Genomic DNA, 25,160 nt, shown 5'->3' with positions numbered 1-25,160 from the left:
CATTGGACTTGGTAGGCCAGGTTGTAAGGCCCCCATAGAATGCATAGTTTTATTTACTTCTCGGAGGTCTTGTAGCAACCTCCATTTTCCAGATTTCTTTTTGATAACAAAAATAGGGGAATTCCACGGAGATGTGGAGGGTTCAATATGTCCTAAAGAAAGCTGTTCTTGGACTAATTCCTTTGCTGCTTGAAGTTTAATCTCTGTTAATGGCCATTGGTCGACCCATACAGGATCATCAGATTTCCAGAGGATTTTATCAGCATACATTTTGAATTGTGCCTGCTGAAAGGGGTTCGAGCATTCCCTGGGAATGTTTCCCAAGCCCCTTCCCTAAGTATCCTTGTCTGCTCAAAATATTGGCAACTTGGGGGCTAGGACTATAAAGATAAGCTCCCATCTGAGACAGTACATCTCGTCCCCATAAGTTTAAAGGCAAGTTCTGAAGGACATAAGGTTGAATTGTTCCTTGATGCCCTTCGGAATCTTTCCAATGCAAAATAGCAGTGCTTTGAAGGGGGATGTCAGCAGTGCCTATTCCTTTCAATTGAGTTGAAGCTGGCTGTAAAGGCCAATTGTCAGGCCATTGATCATGGGTCATTACAGTGACATCTGCCCCTGTGTCTAATAGGCCTATAAACTCCTTACCTTCTATTACAAGGCGGAGTTCAGGCCTGTCTTGGCCAATTGGCTGGACGAAATAGGCGTCAGAAGACCCAAATCCAGACGTTCCTCTGATTCTGGCATGAGAGTGACCCACTGATGACACAAACGGTAAGAGCAATAACTGGGCTATTTTTGTGCCTTCTACAAAATTGAAAATAGATGTTTCAGTATACATCATAACTTTCATTTCTCCACAATAGTCAGAATCAATTAGACCAGGTGCAATTCTCAGACCTTTCATGGTTAATCCACTTCTGCCCAAAATTAACCCACAAACTCCCTTTGGCAAGGGTCCATAGATACCAGTAGGTATTGCCTGTATTCCCATTTCTGGTGCTACTACGATGTGGGAGGAGGGACAGAGGTCCAATCCGGCACTCCCTGCTGTTGCTCTAATGAGTTGTGAAACGGATTTTTGTGAACTGGATAAACCCCCTGTTTTTGTTTAAACCCCCTGTTTAAACCCCCTCGATTCCTTTCAGCTCTGAGACTGGCATCAGCCTACCCACAGGAGGTGGCAGCGGCCGCCTCTGCCTCACTTGTGGCATTTTCTTCACTTCTTGCACTTCTCAGACCCTTTTCCTCTTTAATCTTGACGCGCACCTCCACACACACACTCTTCCTTGCTTTATTCCTCCATCCCCTATCGCAGCAGGAGCGAGGGGAACCCAGGGAGCAGCCGTGTGGTGCTTCGCTGCCCACCAAGGACAAAGGCACGCTCCCTCAGCTGCACGGCCCAGCTCTTCTGAAGCTGCTCCTGCTTTGAGCACGGAACCTTCTCCCAGTCTAACCCACCGCACTGAGCAAGGCACAGGCTGCTTTATTCCGAGCCTGCCTCGCAGAAATAGCTCCCAGTTTGCTGACAGCGACTGCCACGGGGAAAAACCCACCCGGTCCGGTCCCTGCACAGCCACAGCCCGGGAGGCGGATCCGTGTGCGAGATCAACACCACAGGGCACTCCACCGGCCAGAGCCCCGCGCTATCCTGTGGGATACACGGCAGCGCCTTGCTCTGCAGCACCTGCGGCACCTCGCTGAAGCCTCGCACGGGCAGCGGGAGCGAGCGTCGCTTGTCCCAGGTACAGAACTGAAGTGTCCCGGGACCGCACCGCGGGCAGCCGCGCACACCCGGCAGCGTCCCTCGGGCAGGACAGGCGCTGCCGAGCCCCTGCCCCGCACCTCCCGGCCCCGGCACGCACACGCCCGGGCTGGCAGCGAGCCGCTTCCTCCGCGCTCTTTCCGCGCTCGCCTCACGGCCCCCGCGCTCCCTCCCCAGCGGCGGCGCGGCTCAGGCGGCCCCGCTGCGCGCGCAGGCGCCGGCCAGCGTCGCCCCGGCAACCCCGGCCCGCCGCGGCCAATGGCAGGCGTCCCTCGGCGACGCGGAGGGAACCGGCGGCCAATGGCCGTGCGCGGCGGAGAGGCCTGCGGGGCGCGGGCGACGCGGGCCGTGATGTGCCGGGACAGGAAGCTCGAGCTGCCCATGCCCTGCACAGGGAGCCCCCGGAGCGGAGCCACCAACGTGGCAATGCACCCTTGCTTAGCCACATACGAGTGCACCTGCGTCCTGCCTGTACGGAGTGCGCGCTCAGGCCCGTAGGAGCAAGCTCCGCAAGTGTGAATGTCCAGGTGCTGCTCCTACATCTAAGGTGTTAGTTCAGACCCAGATAGCTGGGCGTGTCCTGCACACAGCGCCCTCCAAAACAGTGCCGCCAACTTGGATATTCCCACTCACTTACACAGCTACAGGTCCATCTCTGTGAAGCCTCACAGGACACCGCTCTCCAGTAATGGAGACGGCAGCTCCCCAAGTGTGAATATCCAGATCCTGCTCCTGAGCCCCATGTGCTAGCACAGTAACAAACAGCTGGACATGTTATAAACAGTGTGTCCTGCGGAACAGTGCCAAGAACGTGGATATCCCCGCTTACTTACGCACCTAAAATCCTGTAAGGCCTCGCTGGACACCACACTCCAGTAGTCGAGTCACCAGCTCCCTAAGTGCCAATGTCCAGAACCGGCTCCTAAGCCTCATGTCTTAGGACAGAAACAGGAGCTGGACATGTACTACGCAGGGAACCCTCAGCAACAGTGCCGACAGCATGGATAGCCTCACTTACTTACACACCTAAACCTCCATCTCTGTAACGCATCGCTGGTCACCAGTATCTGGTGACCGAGCCACCACTCCATAAGTGCCTATGTCCAGACCCTGCTCCTAAGCCTCATTAATATCTTAGGACAGAAACTAGGAGCTGGGCATGTCCAACATATGGTGCCTTCCAGAGCAGCCCCTCCAACATGGATATTCTCACTTACTTAATGTAAAACTCCATCTCTCTAAAGCCTCATTGGACGCCAGTTTCTGGTGACCGAGACACCAGCTCCCTAAGGGCAAATGTCCAAACCCTTCTTCTGAGCCTCATGTGTTAGAACAGAAACCAGGAGCTGGACCCGTCCTTCACAGGGAGCCCTCTGGAACAGTGCCGCCAACGTGGATATCCTCACTTACCCACCTAAATCTCCATCTCCGTAATGCCCCACTGGACACCACTGTCCAGTGACCGAGAAAGGAGCTCCCAAAATGCCAATGTGCAGACCCTACTCCTAAGCCTAATGAGTTAGAACAGAAGGCTATAGCTGGGCATGTTCTACAGAGGGATCCCTCCAGTACAGCAGTACCAACATCTGTATCCTCACTTACTTACCCACCTCACTCGCCATCTCTGTAAAGCCTGAGTAGACACCACTCGTGGGTGACTGAGAAATCAGCTCCCTAAGTGCCAGTGTCTAGACCCTGCTCCTAAGCCTACTGTGTTAGGACAGAAAAAAGTAGCTGGACACGTTCTGTGTAGGGAGCCCTCTGGAACAGTGCCTCCAACATGGATATCCTCACTTACCCTTACTTATTTACCCACCTCAAACTCCACCCCTGTAAAGCATCACCAGACACCACTATCCCGTGACTGAGATACCAGCTCGGTAAGAGCGAATATCCAGACCTTCATCCTAAGCCTAATGTGCTAGGACAGAAACCAGGAGCTGGGCATATGCTACATATGGGTATTTCTAGAAAAATGCATCCACAGTTATTTACCCATCTAAAACTCCATCCCTGTATAGCCTCACTGGACACCACTCTCCAGTGACCGAGACACCGGTTTCCTACGTGCCAATGTGCAAACCCTACTCCTAAGCCTAATGAGTTCTAATGCATTTTTTTAACAATTTATGTTGGTTTTGAGGTGGCCAAGAAAATGCAATGAAGTAATGTATGCAGATATGTTTCACTTTAAGAAAGCATCTGGAGTGGCAGACAGAATGTGAAATTAATATAACTCTGCCAGATCCCTAATTTTGGTTTTGGAAAAGGACAGGGAAAAACAGAAAGCTAAGCTGGAGAGATGTTGTTCAGCCTGTGATATTGGGACAGTCATCAAGAAAATTATATATCACAGGTACCTCCGAGAGGAGCACCCTCTGCCTCTGTCCTATCAGGTATTGATAAGGAGGAGGAAATTGCTGTCACTGGCAACAAGCAGCACATTCACATTCAGGGTTAAGAAAGGGTTAAACCAGAAGTGCTGTTGCAGAGGCGGGCATCTGTAACCCCTGCAGAGCAGGGTGAGCACCTGTGAAAAATAATAAATAAAAAAAAAAAAAAAGGGAAAACCAAAGGGGAAAGGAGGGGAGCTCCCGCAGTTCCTGTGTTTGAGTATGAGATGGGTGCTGGGGCAGGCAGACAGACATGTTGACAGACGGGATTGAACGGTTGATGAATAAATGTGAATGGGAGTGAAGGAGGAAGCATGGAGAGTGTATAGGAATTGGAAATAGGTAGAAAAGAAAAAGCTGGGTCGTGCTACAGCCACGGCTGCGCTGGTTGCTTTAAAACTGGTGGAGGACGAATGTCGGACAGAAGTGGGGGAGTGACCTCCTCTTCTGTGGAACCGGATCGGTGTGAGTGCTATGAGGAGTTTGGACGCTGGGAGTGAGACTACCCTAGTGGGAGTGCCATGGGGTGGCTCGGGTGACTGAATTGGAACTAGGCTGACGGGACCAGGGGAATCTTCCCTAGCAGATCCACTGGTTATAATGGAATTTTTGGTTGATACAGGTGCAATGTATTCAGTTTTAAACAAAGCTTTAATACCTTTGGGGATGATTATATGATGATAAAAGGGGCGACTGGCCAAGGTGAAAAGGCTTATTTTTGTAAACTACTAAAATATCAATTGGGAAAACAATGGGGCATCCATAAGTTTTTGTATATGCCTAACTCCACAAAAGCTCTTTTGGGGAGAGATTTGTTAGAACACTTGGGAGCAACCATTACTTTCAAAGGAGGCGAAATCACTTTGAAAGTAAAGGACCAACAGTATATAGAGATGTTAAAAGCTTAATTTTGATCACTAATCATGTCGAGGGAGAAGTCAGATTGAAAATATACTGGATCAGGTATTCCCAGGGATATGGGCTACAAACATACCTGGAAGAGCTCTTAAAAGAATACCAGGTACAAAAGGAGAACGTGCTGTTACAGTATGTAGATGATCTGCTCATAGCAGGGAATAATAAGGAGGATGTAAGAAAAGAAAGCATTCGATTTCTAAACTTTCTTGCACAAAAGGGCCTACGGGTATCACAAGAAAAGTTACAATTTGTGGAGGAAAAAGTGAAATATTTGGGACATTATTTGTTTAATGGCCAGAAAAATATTGGAGCCAGTCGCATTAAAGGCCCAGTGACGAGACCCCACTGGAAAGTAATCAGTACTCCAGGTGACACCAAGATAATCTTGAAAAGATAACGTAATGATAGAAACTTTATTTGATTATTTTGCCACATTACCTTTTGGTATAAAGTGTGTATTGCTGTTTATATTGGCTGTATTTTGTTCTCTTTTCATCTATTATATATGGAAGCATACAAACTGTGCTGAAGGAAATTGCTAAACTTATGCAACCACACAATAGTAAATATAGAAGATATACTGATGTAAATAATGTATGTACTCTAGATATACGAATTAGGTGTAATAATTTGAATTGCAATTGTTATCCATTTGCTTGTTTTAGGTGTAAGGTATGTCAGGATAAATGGTGGACACACTGTAAATGTGGATGCCCTCCAATAGCAGTTTGCACACAGTGTTGGAAAATCCAAAGAACTCTCACTGAGTGGAAATTAAAACAATTAGAGTCTAAAACAAGAAATTATTTGGGAATCCCATGAGTGGTGGGAGATTTTTGCCAAAGGAATAAACCCTCAATATTATTGTTACCACTCCAATGAACCAGTCCCCTTTATAGCCCTCTGGAACAGTACCTCCAAACATGGATATCCTCACTTACTTGCACATCTAAATCTCCATCCCTGTATAGTCTCACTGGACACCACTCTCCGGTGACCAAGACACCAGTTTCCTACGTGCCAGTGTGCAAACCGTACTCCTAAGCCTAATGAGTTAGAACAGAAAGATATAGCTGGCCATGTTCTACAGAGGGATCCCTCCAGAACAGCGGTACCAACATCTGTATCCTCACTTACTTACCCACCTCACTCTCCATCTCTGTAAAGCCTGAGTAGACACCACTCGTGGGTGACCGAGAAATCAGCTCCCTAAGTGCCAGTGTCCAGACCCTGCTCCTAAGCCTACTGTGTTAGGACAGAAAAAAGTAGCTGGACACGTCCTATGTAGGGAGCCCTCTGGAACAGTGCCTCCAACATGGATATCCTCACTTACCCTTACTTATTTACCCACCTCAGACTCCACCCCTGTAAAGCATCACCAGACACCACTATCCCAGGACTGAGATACCAGCTCCGTAAGAGCGAATATCCAGACCTTCATCCTAAGCCTAATGTGCTAGGACAGAAACCAGGAGCTGGGCATATGCTACATATGGGTCTTTCTAGAAAAATGCATCCAACATGGATATCCTCACTTATTTACCCATCTAAAACTCCATCCCTGTATAGCCTCACTGGACACCACTCTCCAGTGACCGAGACACCGGTTTCCTACGTGCCAATGTGCAAACCCTACTCCTAAGCCTAATGAGTTAGCAGAAAAAACCAGGAGCTGGGCATGTTCTACACAGGTTGCTCTTGGAATAGTGCCTCCAACATGGATATCCTCCCTTACTTACACACCTAAAACTCCATCTCTCTAAAGCCTCACTGGACACAACTCTCCGGTGACCAAGATACCAGCTCCCTAAGTGCAAATGTCCAGAGCCAGCTCCTAAGCGTCATGTGTTAGGACAGAACCCAGGAGCTGGGCTTCTTTTACACAAGGTGCCATCTGAAACAGTGCTAGGAACATGGATATCCCCACTTAATTACCCGTCTCTAACTCCATCTCTATAAATCCTCCTTTCATGGCCCTCTTTGCTTCCCAAGAAAACAGCTCCCAAACTCCTCCAGGAGCAGCCCCGCTTACAGGCTCCACCTTCCGGCTCGTGGGGGTCTAGGAAGCAAACGACACCCAGGAAGCATCAGGCCTTGCCTATGGCTCACCTGGCAGCACGCACAGCAACTGTGCTGCCATCGGGGACAGTCCGACCTGGCCAAAGGCGGCCTGCCACTTGGGAATCTGAGGGTGACTCTTTAGAGCAGGAATTCTTCTAACGTTTCAAAGCCATAAATAGAAAACAGCAACCAAACAGATGAAAAGTGCTCCTGTTTTTCAAGCTCTGTTATTTATATCTGCCTCTGCCAGCATGGACACCAGCTGCCAAACTGGAGCACCTTCCGGATGAAGACAGGCTGAGAAAGCTGGGGCTGTTCAGCCTGGAGAAGCTGTGTGGAGACCTCGTAGCAGCCTTCCAGTACCTGAAGCTCTTTACTGTGAGTGTGGTAAGGCACTGGAATGGGTTGCCCAAGGAAGCTGTGAATGCTCCATCTCTGGCAGTGTTCAAGGCCAGGTTGGACAGAGTCTTGGGTGACATAATCTAGTGGCCCTGCCCATGCAACGGGGGGTGGATCTTGATGATCTCCAGGTCCTTTCCAACCCTAACTATTCTATGATTCTATGAAAACCCGGGTGCTATCTACAGAAATTATCCTTGCTACCAGGAAGTAACTGATCAAGAGCTCTCAGTTCTGCATTTTAAACAAAACCCTGTCTTCTTTCAAGATGGCATCCAGCCTTTTCCCGCAGCTTCCTGACAAAATGCCTCTTTTCCTTACTGAAATGTTTGAAATGGATGGGCGTTTAGAGCTGCATTATTAATCAGCGTCACGATCTGGAATGTAGAAACTACCCTTTGAAGTGAGCAACAGCTCTTCAAACACTGCACTCAGCTCTTTGATGAACAGCTGAGACAGAAACAGCTTCTCCTGAGACTTGCAGGCTGCACCAAGCTCTTCTGTAGGATGGACGCAAGGGACACTTTGTTCCCTCTTAACGTCTCTCTAACCTGCAGCCATTCGGGCATTACCTTAAGGTTTGTGACGTGCTTGGCCTCAGATGTTCTGCTGCTTGTTTTTCTCCTGTGTTTCAGCACACGTATCAGCAGAGTGGGGTGAAATTTATTTAGTGGTCTGAGCCAGAAAGGTTGGACACGTGCACTAACTTCGGCAGCGTGCCTAAAACTGTTGGTATTTGAGCTGGAAACGTAAGTGTTCATACATCCCACTTGCTGCATTTGTCTTTGTGTAGTTATAGTACAGGTCTGCTGCTTTGTCAGGCGGAAACAGAAACACCATTCCTCCTTTTCTGTTTTACTAGGATGGTCTTTTGCCATGTATGTATCTCGCAGGACTACCTGGGTATATTCTTGGGTTAGTGGAGGTTGCCTCCATCTGGTTGTTTGCAGACTTGGAAGCTGCAGTGCCAGAGAAATAAAGAGCCCTTCTGCATACAGAACAGTGGCTATTTATGATTCCTGTGAAGGAGGGAAATGGAATACCCTAGGTGAAGAGGTCAAAGGCAAAAGCAAGACCAGCAGTACTAATACCACTGAGAGCCTACGTGGACCTCACAGTGCTGCGCAGTGAGGTAAACAGAATTTATTTATCCTTGTTGCACGATGACCCCTAGACCTGTAGGCATTGCAGCTCTCTGAATCCTGACCATAAAGATTACCTTAATTTTTAAGGCATCTTGGAGCTGAGCCTGTCGTCCTACAGAAGAATGGGTGTCCCAGATGTGAAAGGCGTTGAAGGAGCAATGTTGGCGCAGTGCCATGCTCCCTTTGGCGTGCCTTTGGCAGCCCCAGTATCTCTGGAGCTGTTGGCTTTGTGGCTCTCTGAATCCTAGCCTTAACCATTGCCCTAGTTTTTAAGGTATCGTGGAGCTGAGCATGATGTCCTGGTGCAGAATGGGTGTCCCAGATGCGAAAGGCGTTGAGGGAGCACTGTTGGTGTGACGAGCCTTCAAGACCTACACGTGCGATACTGTGTCAATCATGATTTGGATTTATATGACTGTGAACATAAGGGCATGGGATCAGAACTCGTATTTGACATTAGTGCAAAATGTAACCAGTGCTCTTAACAAAAGCGAGTGTTGGGTCTGTACTCAACTGCCTAAATGTGAGATCTCCTTAACTGGCGTACCTATCCCCTACAAAATATCCTGGAATCTATGGGTAAATACCAGCTTCTTTGGGAATCACACTCAAAAGCAAGGACTCAGAATAATGAACCCCAATCCAGGTGAAAAACATCATACCTGTGTACAGAGATGTAGCCCACCAAAAGGGATGGGAAAGATGATGGAATGTGCCAGGCTCCTCACTCTGGTGCCTGGTGGGAGGACGAAAGGCAATGGGGGATAGTGGCAGAGGAGAGGTTCAGCCAGGACATAAGGGAACCTTGTTCCCATAGGCTCAGGCAAGTGCTGCATGCGGTCACCCAGAGAGGCTGTGCAGTCTCTGACCTTGGGGTTTTCCAACTGGGACTGAATCGAGCTTTGAACCGCTTGTTCTGAGCCTGTTTCTGACAGGTTGGGCTTGAGATTTCCTGCGGTCCCCTCCAACCTCTGTTCTCGTATGATCCTGCAATGATGAGGCTATGAAGGGCCACAGAGCAGCTGTGGCTGCCCCATCCCTGGCTGTGCTCAAGGCCGGGTTGGACGGGGCTTGGAGCAACCTGCTCTAATGGACCACTCTGAAACACCCCCATAACACCCAGGCACACCCCTGAAACACCTCAAAAAAAATCCAAACCACCCAGACAACTTCCAATGGACACCCTGAAACATGCCCAGAGCCCCCAAAACTCTATTGGGATTCCTCAAACTCCTCATGTCCTTGTCCCCTCCCTGCTGTGATGCTGTGGCTTAAATCAAAACCTAACCCCTAACCCTAAACCCTATCCCTGAGCAAAACCCTTATTCCTGACCCCAACTCTAAGCCTCACTTATTTTTGTAATAAGCTATATCGTGTAATTATAATTATTGTCGAACAGATGTTATTTTAATGTATACCAATTTATACATCATACTCGCTAGTAGAAATGCTTTGCAGCCCAGTGCGCCCATGACACCTCAGGCCATAGAAACCAGGGCAGGTCACCCAGAAGGGATGGGTTGCTGCTTGGGTCGGGCTGGGTGACGCTCAGCGGGTGCTGAGCAACTGTATTGGGCGTCACTGCTGGCTCCTGGTGTCTTTTTCGATTTCTGGTTCCATATCTCTCCGCTTGTTGTTTCCATTCTCTGAATAGCAATAACACGAATATTACAGTGTTCTTGATTTCGGTTCCTGACCTGTTCTCATCTCCACCTGCGGGTTTTACGTTGTTCCCATTCTCCTCCCCATCCCGCCCGGGTGCTGAGCAAGTGGCTGCTGGTGCTGAGTTCCCAGCTGGGTTTCAGCAGTGACCCGATCCTGGGCTCTTTGTACACGGGCACAGAGCTGGAAGCAGCATTATTTGGTTCAGGAAGCGCAGCTCCCGAGTGTTGCTGGGGCTGGGGCTGTGCTTGCCAAGGGCAGGGGAGGCCCAGCAACAGCTCCTGTCCCGGCACTGCTGCTGAGGGAGCACAGGGGCTTCTGCGGACATTGCCACAGTCAGGATTCTGCAAAGCCCACCAGCTCCTTCCCACCTTCCGCAATGCCTGATGGGCTTCTGGGCTGTGCCTGCGTGTGCCAGTACCCGTCACCCCGGCTGGAATGGCTGGAGTGCTGCTGCTGAGGCTGCAGCAGCCGCAGTGCTGGTTGCTGGGGTTGGAGTAGAAGCACTGCCTGCTGCTTTGCCATGAGATCCAGGGACCTTTTCTCCTTGAGGGTGCTGGATAGTGCTGAGCAGGGCTCTGTGGGCATGGGGCAGGCCCCAGCACGTTGTGCTGATTTGGCCTCTCTGGTACCGCCAGGACGATGCTTTTCCCAGCCAATGGAGTAGTTCTCCTGGATCTTGCACTTGTTCAGGGGTGAAGTTCCACAGCATTGCAGGGGCCCCTGGCCTAGGTACCTGCCCATAGCATCCCACACCCCCTGCTCCCGTAACTGTACAGCCTCGGGGAAGATGTCTGGGGGTATGCTCACATCCTTGTTCACCCTTAAGCAAGACCTGAACCATACGCAGCAACACGCTGGCTCCCAGCAGAGGAGCAGGTTGGTTTCATGGGTATTCAAAGGACATTTGAAGTGTCTGAAATTCTGAAATGCTACCGTAAAGAGCCTGGCGGGGAGGTGGAAGGTGTGGGGGGACGTCTCCCCCATAGGTTGGTCCTCCGAGGAGAAAAAGCAGGAGGTACAGTTATTAATAGTTCCCACAACGTGGACTGCAAAGTCCAGGGGGGACGGCAATGCTGAGAGCACAGACCAGACTGACAGTGTCTAGTACAAAGATGTCAGCACTATTCTTAACAACAAGACACAAACACGGCTCTTTAAACCATAAGATTTATTATCACTACAAACATCGCGAATGTTATAAATAACAATAAATTTACTAAGAAAGCTATGAATAACATAAACATTTATTAATAAAGCCCTAAATAACACACAAATTCATGAAGAAAGCTCTAAATAGCATAGATTTATTAATAAAGCTAAAATAACATACAAATCTATGAATAAAGCTACAAATAACAAATATATGAAAAAAGCTATAACACAAATTTATTAATAAAGTTATAAATAACACACAAATTTATAAAGAAAGCTATAAATAACATAGATTTATTAATAAAGCTATAAATAACATACAAATTTCTGAAGAAAGCCATAACATATAAATTTATTAATAAAGATGTAAATAACATACAAATTTAAGAAAGCTATAAATAACAAATTTATTAATAAACCTATAAATTACAAATTAATGAAGAAAGCTATAAATAACAAATTTATTAATAAAGCTATAAATAACATACACATTTCTGAAAAAAGCTATAACATAGAAATTTATTAATAAAGATGTAAATAACAAATTGAAGAAAGTTAGAAATAACATACAAATTTCTGAAGATAGCTATAACATAGAAATTTATTAATAGAGATGTAAAAACCATTGGAATTTATGAAGAAAGCGATAAATAACATACAAATTTATTAATAAGGCTATAAATAACACAAATTTATTAATAAAGCTATAATAACAAATTTATGAAGAAAGCTATAACATAAATTTATTAATAAAGATGTAAATAACATACGAATTGATGAAGCTATAAATAACATACAAATTTATGAAGAAAGCTCTAAATAACACACAGATTTATGAAGAAAGCTCTAAATAGCAGATTTATTAATAAAGCTATAAATAACATACAAATTTCTTAAGAAAGCCATAACATATAAATTTATTAATAAACCTATAAATTACACACAAATTAATGAAGAAAGCTATAAATTACACACAAATTAATGAAGAAAGCTATATAAATAACAGATTTATTAATAAAGTTATAAATAACGTACAAAGTTATTAATAAAGCTATGAATAACAGATGAATTTATGAAAAAGCTATAACAAATTTATTAATAAGGCTATGACACAAATTTATTAACTAAGCTATAAATAACATACAAATTTATTAATAAACCTATAAATTACACACAAATTAATGAAGAAAGCTATAAATAACAGATGCATTTATTTAAAAAGCTATAAATAACACATATTTAATAATAAAGCTATAAATAACATACAAATTTCTGAAGAAAGCTCTAAATAACACACAAATTTATGAAGAAAGCTATAAATGACACAAATTTATTAATAAAGCTATAAATAGCATACAAAGTTATTAATAAAGCTATGAGTAACAGATGAATTTATGAAAAAGCTATAACAAATTTATTAATAAGGCTATAAATGACACAAATTTAGTAATAAAGCTATAAATAACATACAAATTTATGAAGAAAGCTGTAAATAACAGATGCATTTATTTAAAAAGCTATAACAAATTTAATAATAAAGCTATAAACAACAAATTTAGTAATAAGCCTATAAATAACATAGAAATATATTAATAAAGCTATAACATATATATTTACAAATAAAGCTATAAAGAACACAAATTTAATAATAAAGCTATAACATATATATTTACAAATAAAGCTATAAATAACACAAATTTAATAATAAAGCTATAAATAAATTTATTAATAAGGCTATAAATAACATAGGAATTTATTACTAAAGCTGTAACATATATATTTACAAATAAAGCTATAAATAACATATGAATTTGTGTTATATCTATTTATATAATTTACATACATATTATAAATAATATAATAACAATAATGATGTAAATAACAAATTTACTAAGAAAGCTATAAGTAACATCCAAATTTATTAATAAAGCTCTAAATAACACACAAACTTAGGAAGAAAGCTATAAATAACATCGATTTATTAATAAAGCTATAAATAACATACAAATTTATGAAGAAAGCTCTACATAACAGAGTAATAAAGCTATAAATGACAAAGTTATTAATAAAGCTATGAATAACAGATGAATTTACGAAAAAAGCTATAACAGAAATTTATTAATAAAGCTATAAGTAACATACAAATTTCTTAAGAAAGCCATAACATATAAATTTATGAAGAAAGCTATAAATAACATACAAATTTATTAATAAACCTATAAATTACACACAAATTAATGAAGAAAGCTATAAATAACAGATGCATTTATTAAAAAAGATATAAATAACACAAATTTAATAATAAAGCTATAAATAACAAATATATTAATAAGGCTATAAATAACAGAAATTTATTAATAAAGCTATAACATATATATTTACAAATAAAGCTATATATAACACAAATTAAATAATAAAGCTATAAATAAATTTATTAATAAGGCTATAAATAACATAGAAATTTATTAATAAAGCTGTAACATATATATTTACAAATAAAGCTATAAATAAAACAAATTTAATAATAAAGCTATAAATAAATTTATTAATAAGGCTATAATAACGAATTTATGAAGAAAGCTATAAATAACATACAAAAGTATTAATAAAGCTATAACTTATATATATTTTATATATAAATATATATTTCTTAATAAAGCTATAACATACAAATTTATAAATACAGCTATCAATAACATCAATATATAAAGCTATAAACATACTAATTTATTAATAAAGCTATAAATAACATATATTTATTAATAAACCTACAAATTACAAATTAATGAAGAAAGCTATAAATAACATACAAATTTATTAAGAAAGCCATAACATATAAATTTATTAATAAACCTATAAATTACACACAAATTAATGAAGAAAGCTATAAATAACAGATGCATTTATTTAAATAGCTATAAATAACACAAATTTAATAATAAAGCTATAAATAACATAGATTTATTAATAACGTTAAAAATGACATACAAAGTTATTAATAAAGCTATGAATAACAGATGAATTTATGAAAAAGCTATAACAAATTTATTAATAAGGCTATAAATGACACAAATTTATTAATAAAGCTATAAATAACATACAAATTTATTAATAAAGATGTAAATAACATACAAATTAATGAAGAAAGCTATAAATTACACACAAATTAATGAAGAAAGCTATAAATAACAGATGCATTTATTTAAAAAGCTATAAATAGCACAAATTTAATAATAAAGCTATACATAACAAATTTATTAATAAGGCTATAAATACCATAGAAATTTATTAATAAAGCTATAAATAACATACAAATTTATTAATATAGATGTAAATAACATACGAATTTATGAAGAAAGCTATGAATAACAAATTTAAATTAAACCTATAAATTACACACAAATTAATTAATACAGCTATAAATAACTTAGATTTATTAATAAAGCTATAAGAAACATATCAATTTAGAAATAAAGCTATAAATAACATACAAATTTATGAAGAAAGCTATAACAAATAAATTTATTAATAAAGCTATAATAACGAATTTATGAAGAAAGCTATAAATAACATATAAAAGTATTAATAAAGCTATAACATATTTATATATATTTTATATATAAATATATATATCTTAATAAAGCTATAACATAAAAATTTATAAATACAGCTATCAATAACATCAATATATAAAGCTATAAACATACAAATTTATTAATAAAGCTATAAATAACATATATTTATCAGTAAAGCTATAAATAACATATAAATTTATTACTACAGCTATAAATAATATAAAATATATTAATAAAGCTATAAATACCACACAAATTTAAAAATACAGCTATCAATAACATCAATATATAAAGCTATAAACATACTAATTTAATAATAAAGCTAAAAATGACATATATTTATCAGTAAAGCTATAAATAACCTATACATTTATTAATACAGCTATAAATAATATAAAATATATTAATAAAGCTATAAATACCACACAAATCTATAAATACAGCTATCAATAACATCAATATATAAAGCTATAAACATACTAATTTATTAATAAAGCTATAAATAACATATATTTATCAGAAAAGCTATAAATAACATATAAATTTATTCATACAGCTATAAATAATATAAAATATATTGATAAAGCTATAAATACCACACAAATCTATAAATACAGCTATCAATAACATCAATATATAAAGCTATAAACATACTAATTTATTAATAAAGCTATAAATAACATATATTTATCAGGAAAGCTATACATAACCTATAAATTTATTCATACAGCTATAAATAATATAAAATATATTGATAAAGCTATAAATACCACACAAATCTATAAATACAGCTATCAATAACATCAATATATAAAGCTATAAACATACTAATTTATTAATAAAGCTATAAATAACATATATTTATCAGTAAAGCTATAAATAACCTATAAATTTATTAATACAGCTATAAATAATATAAAATATATTAATAAAGCTATAAATACCACACAAATTTATAAATACAGCTATCAATAACACCAATATATAAAGCTATAAACATACTAATTTATTAATAAAGCTATAAATAACATATATTTATCAGTAAAGCTGTAAATAACCTATAAATTTATTAATACAGCTATAAATAATATAAAATATATTAATAAAGCTATAAATACCACAAAAAATTATAAATACAGCTATCAATAACATCAATATATAAAGCTATAAACATACTAATTTATTAATAAAGCTATAAATAACATATATTTATCAGGAAAGCTATACATAACCTATAAATTTATTCATACAGCTATAAATAATATAAAATATATTGATAAAGCTATAAATACCACACAAATCTATAAATACAGCTATCAATAACACCAATATATAAAGCTATAAACATACTAATTTATTAATAAAGCTATAAATAACATATATTTATCAGTAAAGCTATAAATAACCTATAAATTTATTAATACAGCTATAAATAATATAAAATATATAATAAAGCTATAAATACCACACAAATTTATAAATACAGCTATCAATAACAAACAAAATTTATGAAGAAAGCTGTAAATAAAACATAAATTTATCAATAAAGCTATAAATACCATACAAATTTATGAATAAAGCTATAAACACCACACAAATTTAGGAATAAAGCTATAAACACCACACAAATTTAGGAATAAAGCTATCAATAACACCTAAATTGATGAATAAAGCTATCAATAACACACAAGCTGATGACTAAAGCCATCAGTAACACACAAATTGATGACTAAAGCTATCAGCAACTTCAATGTCCGGAAACAGAAGAGGCGTGACGCTGAACCCAGGCCCCAGTTCCGTGCCCAGCGCTGCTGCCGCACTCGCAGGAGGGAACCAGCCGGCAGCTGCTCCACGTGTTCACCGCTCCTCACTCCGGTGTCTTCATCCAGAAGCAGCCCCGCTTACAGGCTCCACCTTCCGGCTCGTGGGGGTCTAGGAAGCAAACGACACCCAGGAAGCATCAGGCCTTGCCTACGGCTCACCTGGCAGCAGGCACAGCAACTGTGCTGCCATCGGGGACAGTCCGACCTGGCCAAAGGCGGCCTGCCACTTGGGAATCTGAGGGTGCTTTTCTCCTGTGTTTCAGCACACGTACCAGCAGGCTGCTCTGAAACGTCTTTAGTGAGCTGAGCCAGAAAGGCTGGACTCGTGCACTCACTTCGGCAGCGTGCGGGGCTTTTCCCCTCTTACTTCAACGGTCACCTCATTGATCAGTGCTCCCTTTGTGGCACTCTCACCCTCCAGCAAGCATACCCGCAGCCTGCATCTCAGTGTTGTGCACTGTGCCGTGCAGGGCTCTGACCCAACTCCCGCAGCTTCAGCTTTTCCTGACTGATAGAATTTATTCCCTTCTCCCCCCAGGAGTCCTCAGCACCAGCTTATCTATAGAAGCCTGTCGGGAAGTACGCTAAGAGCCTGTACGAGTGTAATGGTTGAACTGAAGGCCCAGTGAGGTACTTACACTGCAGACAGTAACTCAGCTCTTGTGATCTCCCCTTCCTGGAAGAGTTTCAGAGCAGCTGTCTTGGCCACCTCTAACAAACGGAGGATCTCTTACCAGGGACTTACCCTGCTGTGAGCTCTGTCTTCTCTTCCTGCACTGATGTTTTGCAGGGGATCCTGGCTCTTCTGCAGCATTCTTCGCCGCCTCGGTTCCTGATGGCAGCTCTCTCTCTTCTGCCAGAGATCCACATTCTACACTCGCATTCTCCTTTGAAAAAACACACCAAAAATGAAATAAACCCAAAGATCACGCGATAGTTTCCCTCGGAGTTTTACCTCCATTTAGCCCTTACGTGCTCTGCACTGAACAGTGCTTCCACAATAGCCATTTCGGACTGGTGAGCTAGGGTGTGATCCAGTCCTTCTCCCTGTTCTTCAGGGGCTCCCTGTGTGGTCACAGAGTCTTGCGCCGTTTCAGCAGCAGTGGCGCTTTCTATGGCCGCATTGAGGTAGCTTTCAAGCAGCTCTCCATCCCAGCTTTCCGCAGGCTCCGGTGTCACTACATCAGCGCTGCGTGATGCACACATCTCATTGAAAATCTCCAACACATCTTCGTAGCTGAATTCCGGCAACTTCTCCTCGCCCTCAGATGCATGATGTGCCCCATCAGAGGGCGGGCATTCAGCTGCAGAAGGTGGCTGCACGTCAGGACTCTGCGAGAAACAAAATACAGGGAATTGCTAGATCCAAAAATCACAACTATTTTCAGTCAGGGCTGACGGATTTTACTGCTGCTGAGGACCGTGCAAGTGCTTACTGATGATGAGGACACAAGCAGGGCAGGATGATCAAGGCTGTAGCTGGCTGCATCCCTCAGCAGGACCTCGGGGAAGTGTCTGCCCCAGAGCACACACGAGGTAAACTGATTCTTGGCCAGAGCTCAGTGAGATCCACAGCCAAAGCACTGTCTTCTGTACCACCTGCACAGCCCCTGCCACCCTGCTCCCGGAGAAGTGATCGAGGCTACACTAAGGCTCGGAAATCTCAAGCCCCTTTGATCCCTTCTGCACACTGCTCCTGTTGTCCTGCTCAGAGGCAGCCAGGCACTGACCTGGCACCACTGGCTTACACCCCTGCTTGCCTTTGGGCTACTCACACGCAGGGGACCTCTGCCCAGATGCAGCAGCACCTTTTGACTGGCAGTTCCCTGGCTGCGGCTGCACAATCCAAGCAACCGCTAACCAGGAAGCGGTTAACCAGGAAGCTACCAAGACACTTACTGGTTAAGTAACCAGTCCATCTCTTCTGACTCCATGGGACTTGCTTCTCCAAGGAAGACCCTTTTGACCGTGTATTTCTATTACCTTTCAATCTAGACACACCACCACCCCCTGACGACTCCTTTGGGACCATGTGCTATCCCAGACACTGATCTCAGGCTTCTGACATCGGAACTGACGTGACTGTGACTTCCCATCACTCACACTGATCCTCATGTGCTGGAGGGAAAAGCAGCTCACAATGGAAGTGAGAGGACAAAGATGCACCGTGTGGAAAACAAACACCAGCCTATCGATGGCACGACTGGCTGTTGGCTATTTCTAGCCTCACAGCAACGTTACCCTGGCCATAACCTCCCCAGCTCGGGTAAGCTCATATTAAAATAGAAAAACACACAAAAAGGACAAAAGGTCGGTATTTGCAAGACAAGAAACTGGACGATCAGGCTTGCACAGGTCAACCCTTTTTCAGCACACACCAGCAGAGCTTGCTTTGCTTATCCCCTGTGAGGAAAAAAAGCATCTCCATGCTGCTGGACCGCGAAAGGAAGCCCTGGCATTTTTACTGAGGTTCTTTTGCTACTGGATAAGCCAGGCCACGCAATGAGGGGCAATTTCCACCAGAATTCTAGAAAGCCTTGACAGGAAGCACTGGAGCTCTCCTAGATAGGGTATCTCTGAGCTGGGGCCAATTCCAAAAGTCAGCTTGGTTCTTCTCATGCATCCAATGAAACTCAGGACTGCCACAAGCTGTCTGGGGCACAGAAGTGGAGCTGATTCCCAGTATCATAACATTAAAGAATCCCATTTTGTGCAGGCAAGGGCTTTCTTCAAAGACAAATGGAGACTCAGGAAGTAAAGCGAATTATGGTGAAGTCAAACATAACACTTTTATGGGAAAAAACCCTCCGCCGATGAGGACACCCACTATGCCGCTGCCCTGAAACCTTACCTGCATTACAGCACTGCCCCTTTCATGTTTCAAAGCGGTGCTTTGGAATGGGCATTGGCAGACCACGTTACTTTCCCTTTCTAAAGCAGATCCAGTCCCAAAGTCCTCTCCTTCCTGCCGCAAGCCCAGAACCCTGCGGTCCATGCACGGGGTCTCCTCCCTTCCCCCTGCTCTCTGTGCGCTGCACTCACCTGCACAAAGCCGCAGTCGGTGGACGCCGCAGCTGCAGCTCTGGCGCTGACAGTCAGAGGCCCTCCCTGGGCAGGGGGCAAACACTGCAGGGTGCCTGCAAAATTCAAACACAGGGATCAGATGCCAGAACCGGTGCCCAGTGTGCACGGTTCTGTTGCCTACTTGTATTAAACACTGCAGTAACCACTCCGTAAGATAACTCCCTGAAAGGGATTATGACCTCCCCACTGACTGAGAGACTGAGCTCTCCACCTTAAAACATATTTCTTCTGAAGTATGGAGACACAAATCAAACATACGTGTTGTAGAATTAACCAACACACACACACACAGAAACTTCGTATTCACTCTTCTCTATCTAAATACCACCTTTTTGATATGGCTGTGTGTGACTTGAGACGGCCACGTGATCAGACCCGTTTCTTTGCCATGCCTGGCACCTCCGCGGGATTCCTCACGAGACAGTTGCTACGATAACCGATATGGATTTGAGTACCTAAACCTAGTGCCCTTTGTCATACGAAATCTGTGAACTCTTGTCCAGTTTGGAGCAACATACACAAGAGCTAAACAACATGGAGCGAGCTAGTGGACATCCTTCCACAGCAGCACGAGGCACGTGTCTGACTCCTGTTACTTCAAAAGCTCATTCTCAGCAACCTTACTTAGGATGAAATCTGGGCATCTTTCAGAAGAACAGTCTGTGACCTGCAAACATATTACAGTTCCGCGCAGTGCCAAAAATCTAAGGATACCTGCGCTTCACTCCCTGGGAACGCCAAAGGATGTGGACAAACCCAAGAAATCCACCAAAGAAACTTAAAGGGCTACGGTAAAAGCAGTGCAAGAGAGCAAAGGAGAGATGGGCTGTAACCTGCTGGAGTCATCCTAAGGAAACAAGCACGCAGTACAAAGAGCCTAGTTTCTAAGAGAGGAAAAGGAAAAACCCAAAGGGGAAAAGTGCTTGTGAAACAGGAGGCAAGTGTAAAACATGATGTCCAGATCACAGGCTGTAAGAAGCTACAAGTAAAGTAGAAATTGCACAACTCTTGCACTTTGTAGAGCTTACAGCGGAAGCAACTCGTGAATCAAACGCGCTGTAATGCCTGTACATCAAGGGGAGGAGAACAAACATAACTGTGTAGCAGCCCAGACTGGTGACCAGTTCTGAACGGGTCTGAAGTGAAGAATGGTGCACAAAAAGAAGGGTTTGCACTCACAACACCTTTTCTTGGGGGTTTTTGCCAGCTGCAGCAGTGCCTGATCTAACAGCAAGAAAAACTGCACCTGTGGAAGCCCCACTGATGGGCTCGGCCGGCAAAGGGAAAGGGGCCAATTCATTTGTAGTACTTCAAGTCTTCCAGGTGAATGAAGATTCCACACCCACCTGCTTCACCCACACACTGTTGTCCTTCCCTGCTCATTGCAGAGAAGGCATTTCTAAGCTCTTCTGTCTCTGATACAGTTCATCTCATCAGAGCCAGAAGAAAGGAGCAGCTAAAGCACATTCTGTCCCCGGCTGGTAGCAAGTAACGGACAGGGAACACACATCTCAGCGCAAGCACGCACGTCAGGTACACACCCAGTGACAGAGCACTGGGGAAAAACATTTCATGCATCACTTTGCGGTAACTTCTCGAGCAGCAAGGGGAGAACTTTTGCCGTACGTGTTGGATCCGGGCCTGGCAAGCACTGCCCTGGAGACGCGCAGCTGCCGGGTTCTGGAAGGGAAGCAGCAGCTGGAGCCCCTCGCTGAAGCGGCAGAAGCGAGCACACGGTGTGGAGCGTGTACGTGACCTCGGTGGAACAGCGGTGGAGGACGGGAAAGGGAGCCCCTGGGCCTGGGAAAGCTGCGGAAGCCCCGTGCCCTGGCAGCGACCCAACAGAACCCTGCCACGGTCTGGAAGGGACTGGGCGCTGCTGGGAAGTCGCTGCCTGGAAAGCAGGGGGGTACAGGCAGGAGGCCGCTCTGTTGGAGTAGGGGAAGAAGCTGGGTGGACGGCAAGGTTGAGGAGCCTGTCCTGCAGTCACCAGTCCTGCAAAACAAAGGTAAACAAGGACTAAGGGAAGGAGTTTTCACTAGCCCTGAAAGGCAGGATGAGGAGCCAAGGCTCCACAATGTTCCCTGGGAAGACCACCTTTGCTCCAATGTTCTTAATCCAACTACAGACTCTATTCTAACAGTAACTGCTGTAGCACTACCACCTGAACACACAGGAACATCAGTGCTGGGCCAACACACGGACATCTCTGGAGCATTCAGTCTCCTGAAGCCCTCAGGAGCAAGGGATCGCTGCCTAGAAATGTGCTATTATGAACCAAAACGGGCAGGAGCTGACTAAACGGGCACAAGTCATTTAGGAAGTGCTGCGCGTTACAGCAGGCAGCGAGTTGAAATAAAAGGGGAATCGTGAAGCACGGCTCTACCAAGCTCCAGTGATGACAGCACACGGGCAGCCAAGGCAAGGGCAACGTCCAAATCCTAAACGTGCCTCTGAGAGCCCTTGATCACAAGTCCGTCAGTTTGTCAAGGAAAACAAACCCAAAGCCAGCTTTTTTCAGGTAGCTCACCCGGTGCAGTTGAGTCTCAAAAAGCTCAGACTTTGCTGTTTTGTTACTCCCAAGACATTCCCTTTAATCTTCCCCGGTTTCCTCTCTCAGTCAGTTACTGTTTCACGAAGCGTTACCTGCCCTCACAGCGTTACCCATCGCTTCACGCAGATTTAATGACAGCTCTTGGAGCAGCCCCTCAAGGAGCAGTAACGTTCACCTGGCAGGGCCGTGCCCGCTCCACAGAGACGGGGTGAGGGGGCTCTCACTGCAGCCCCCGACAGAGGCCGTCTTGCAGCCGAGGGGCAGACTGAAGCACACGCGAGCCCCGCTCCCCGTGCCTGCTGGCAGCACATCTCCCTGCGCCAACAGCAGCGGCTTTCCCGCAGCAAGGTCCGGCAGCCCTGCTCCCTGCGGGGGTGGCGCTCTACGAAGCCCCCAGCCCCCAGCGCTTCTCGGCCCGCAGCCCGGGGCCACCCCAGCTCACCGGGCCTGGCAGCCTCGCCGAGCGTCGAGGGCGGGCGCTGGGAGCGCTGGGGCGGGCGGCTGGGCAGCTCCGGGCCGGCCGCCAGCTTCGCCTTGTTGGCCCTCGTCAGGCGCTTGAGGCGCACGAGGAGCTCGGGGCGGTCGCGGCGGAAATGGGGGCTGTGGAAGTGCAGCAGCGGCCCGGCGGAGCCGCCGCCGTCGCCCCCCGCCGGGTCCCGCAGGGGCCCGGGCCCCGGCCCCAGCTTGCGGAACCCGTACAGGTTCAGCTGCCGGATGAAGCTGGCGAAGTTCCTGGTTTTGAAGAGGCCGGCGCCCAGCGCCGCCCCCTCGCCGGCCGGCTCCGCGCCCAGCAGCTCCCGCTCGAAGAGCCGCCGGTCGATGAGCAGCCCCTCGCCACGGGCATCCCAGCGCACGGAGCCGCAGCGCGGGCTGTTCACCAGCTGCCAGAGCTTGGCCGGGAAGTGGCTGGGGTTGACAGCGCCGGGCAGCCGCTGGCCCTCCATGGCGCTCCCCGACAACGGACGCCCCGGCCGCTCGCGCTCCACCGGCCGCCGGGCACCGCCCGGCCCCATCGGCCCGCGCCGGGGGAGCGACACCGGCCCGCGGCCGGCTTCAGCCCGCGCTGCCCGCTGGACATCAGCAGACCGCAGCGCTCCGACAGAACCAAAGCTGCTTTCTTCCCGAAGCAAAGCCAGACTCAACTCATGCTTTCCCTCTCCGGAAAACACAGCAGAGTGAACCCAGCTCCCTGCACACCTTCCCCTCCGAGCCCGACTGTCCCACAGCAATCAGCCGCTTCAGAGAACCTTCTGGTGCCTGCTAAGGGGAACAAAGCCCACTTGTGAGCGCACTGCTCCCACTCTTCTCACTGCTCATTCTGCAGCTGAAGACCACCACAAATAATCCAGTGGGCTTTATGAGCATTTACGGAAAAATCAACCGAATTCCTCCACATGGAGACCTCCGGAAAGGTGCCCCCAGCACGGTAATCCGCCCTTGCCTTGCCACCTTAAGCACCACTGCCGTACTGACCCTCTGCTGCATCACTCTGCTGGGCTGGAGCTCGGCTCCACAGTGCGAACATCCAGCCGCTGTTCCCAAGCACGTAGCGCCAGCACAGAACGCAGCTGCTGAGCAGCACCTACACAGGGAGACCGGCAGGACAATGCTCCCAACATGGGAATCCACTCTTGCTTAACCACATAGGATTGCATGTGTACTGCCTACATGGAGTGCTCTCTCAAGTGCCACAGAACCAAGCTCCGAAGTGTGACTGTCTAGATCCTGTTCCTAAGGCTAATGTTTCAGAAAAGAAAGAACTGCACGTGCTCCATACGGTCCGGAACAGTGCCCCCAGCATGGATATCCTCACTTACATACACACCTAAAACTCCATCCTAAAGCCTCACTGAACAGCACTCTCTGTTGACCCACTAAAACAGCTCTCAAAGTTTGAACGTCCAAATCCTGATGTGAAGAATATACTAACAAACAGAAAGCTGGTGCTGGGCATCATGTAAACGTGGTGCCTTCCGCAACAGTGACACCAACATGGCAATCCACCTTTGCTTAGCCACCTAAACCTACACCTCTGTCCGACCACACAGGGCAGCACTCTCAGACGCCCCATAAACCAGGCCCCTATGTGCGAGGTCTAGACCCTGCTCCTAAGCCTCATGTCTTAGGGCAGAAACGAGGAGCTAGGCATATCCTATGCATTGTGCCCTCTGGAACGGTGCTGCCAATATGGAAATTCTCACTTCCTTACCGACCTAAAACTGCGTTTGTGTAAAGTCCATACACACTTCTTTTTTCCTCACAGGATTCTCTCCTTTTTCTCCCTCTCCCTCCAGCGTTGTTTGGGGATTTTTCCCTTCTTTTTTTTTTTTTTTTTTTGAAGGTGGGCTGGGGTTTTTTTGCTGGTGTTTTGGGGTGAGTGTGTCCTGCGGAACAGTGCCAAGAACGTGGATATCCCCGCTTACTTACGCACCTAAAATCCTGTAAGGCCTCACTGGACACCACAGTCCAGTAGTCGAGACACCAGCTCCCTAAGTGCCAATGTCCAGAACCGGCTCCTAAGCCTCATGTCTTAGGACAGAAACAGGAGCTGGACATGTACTACGCAGGGAACCCTCAGCAACAGTGCCGACAGCATGGATAGCTTCACTTACTTACACACCTAAA

At 44.7% G+C, this 25,160-nt stretch overlaps 1 protein-coding gene across 1 annotated transcript; it reads right to left on the bottom strand.

Moving 5' to 3' along the window:
• Nucleotides 1-10,260: 10,260 nt before the first annotated feature.
• Nucleotides 10,261-23,379, bottom strand: LOC136013368 (heat shock factor protein 5-like). Its single transcript, XM_065677126.1, has 7 exons — nt 23,374-23,379; nt 22,711-23,242; nt 21,608-21,976; nt 19,940-20,034; nt 17,870-18,229; nt 17,643-17,784; nt 10,261-10,328 (listed from the first exon to the last, which is right to left on the bottom strand). Exons 1-7 carry the CDS (start codon nt 23,377-23,379, stop codon nt 10,261-10,263), a joined length of 1,572 nt encoding a protein of 523 aa, XP_065533198.1.
• Nucleotides 23,380-25,160: the final 1,781 nt, after the last annotated feature.

This window comes from Lathamus discolor, chromosome 4 (assembly GCF_037157495.1).
Source record: "Lathamus discolor isolate bLatDis1 chromosome 4, bLatDis1.hap1, whole genome shotgun sequence".
NCBI lineage: Eukaryota > Metazoa > Chordata > Aves > Psittaciformes > Psittacidae > Lathamus > Lathamus discolor.
The sequence above is the reverse complement of the archived record's forward strand: the minus strand, read 5'-3'. Positions and strand labels throughout refer to the sequence as shown.

Coding starts and splice junctions, on each gene's coding strand:
- LOC136013368 (XM_065677126.1), bottom strand. Junction 21,977..22,710: donor AGCGGGCACGGCCCTGCCAG/GTGAACGTTACT, acceptor TTTGTTTTGCAG/GACTGGTGACTGCAGGACAG. Junction 18,230..19,939: donor CCGACTGCGGCTTTGTGCAG/GTGAGTGCAGCG, acceptor TGTTTCTCGCAG/AGTCCTGACGTGCAGCCACC.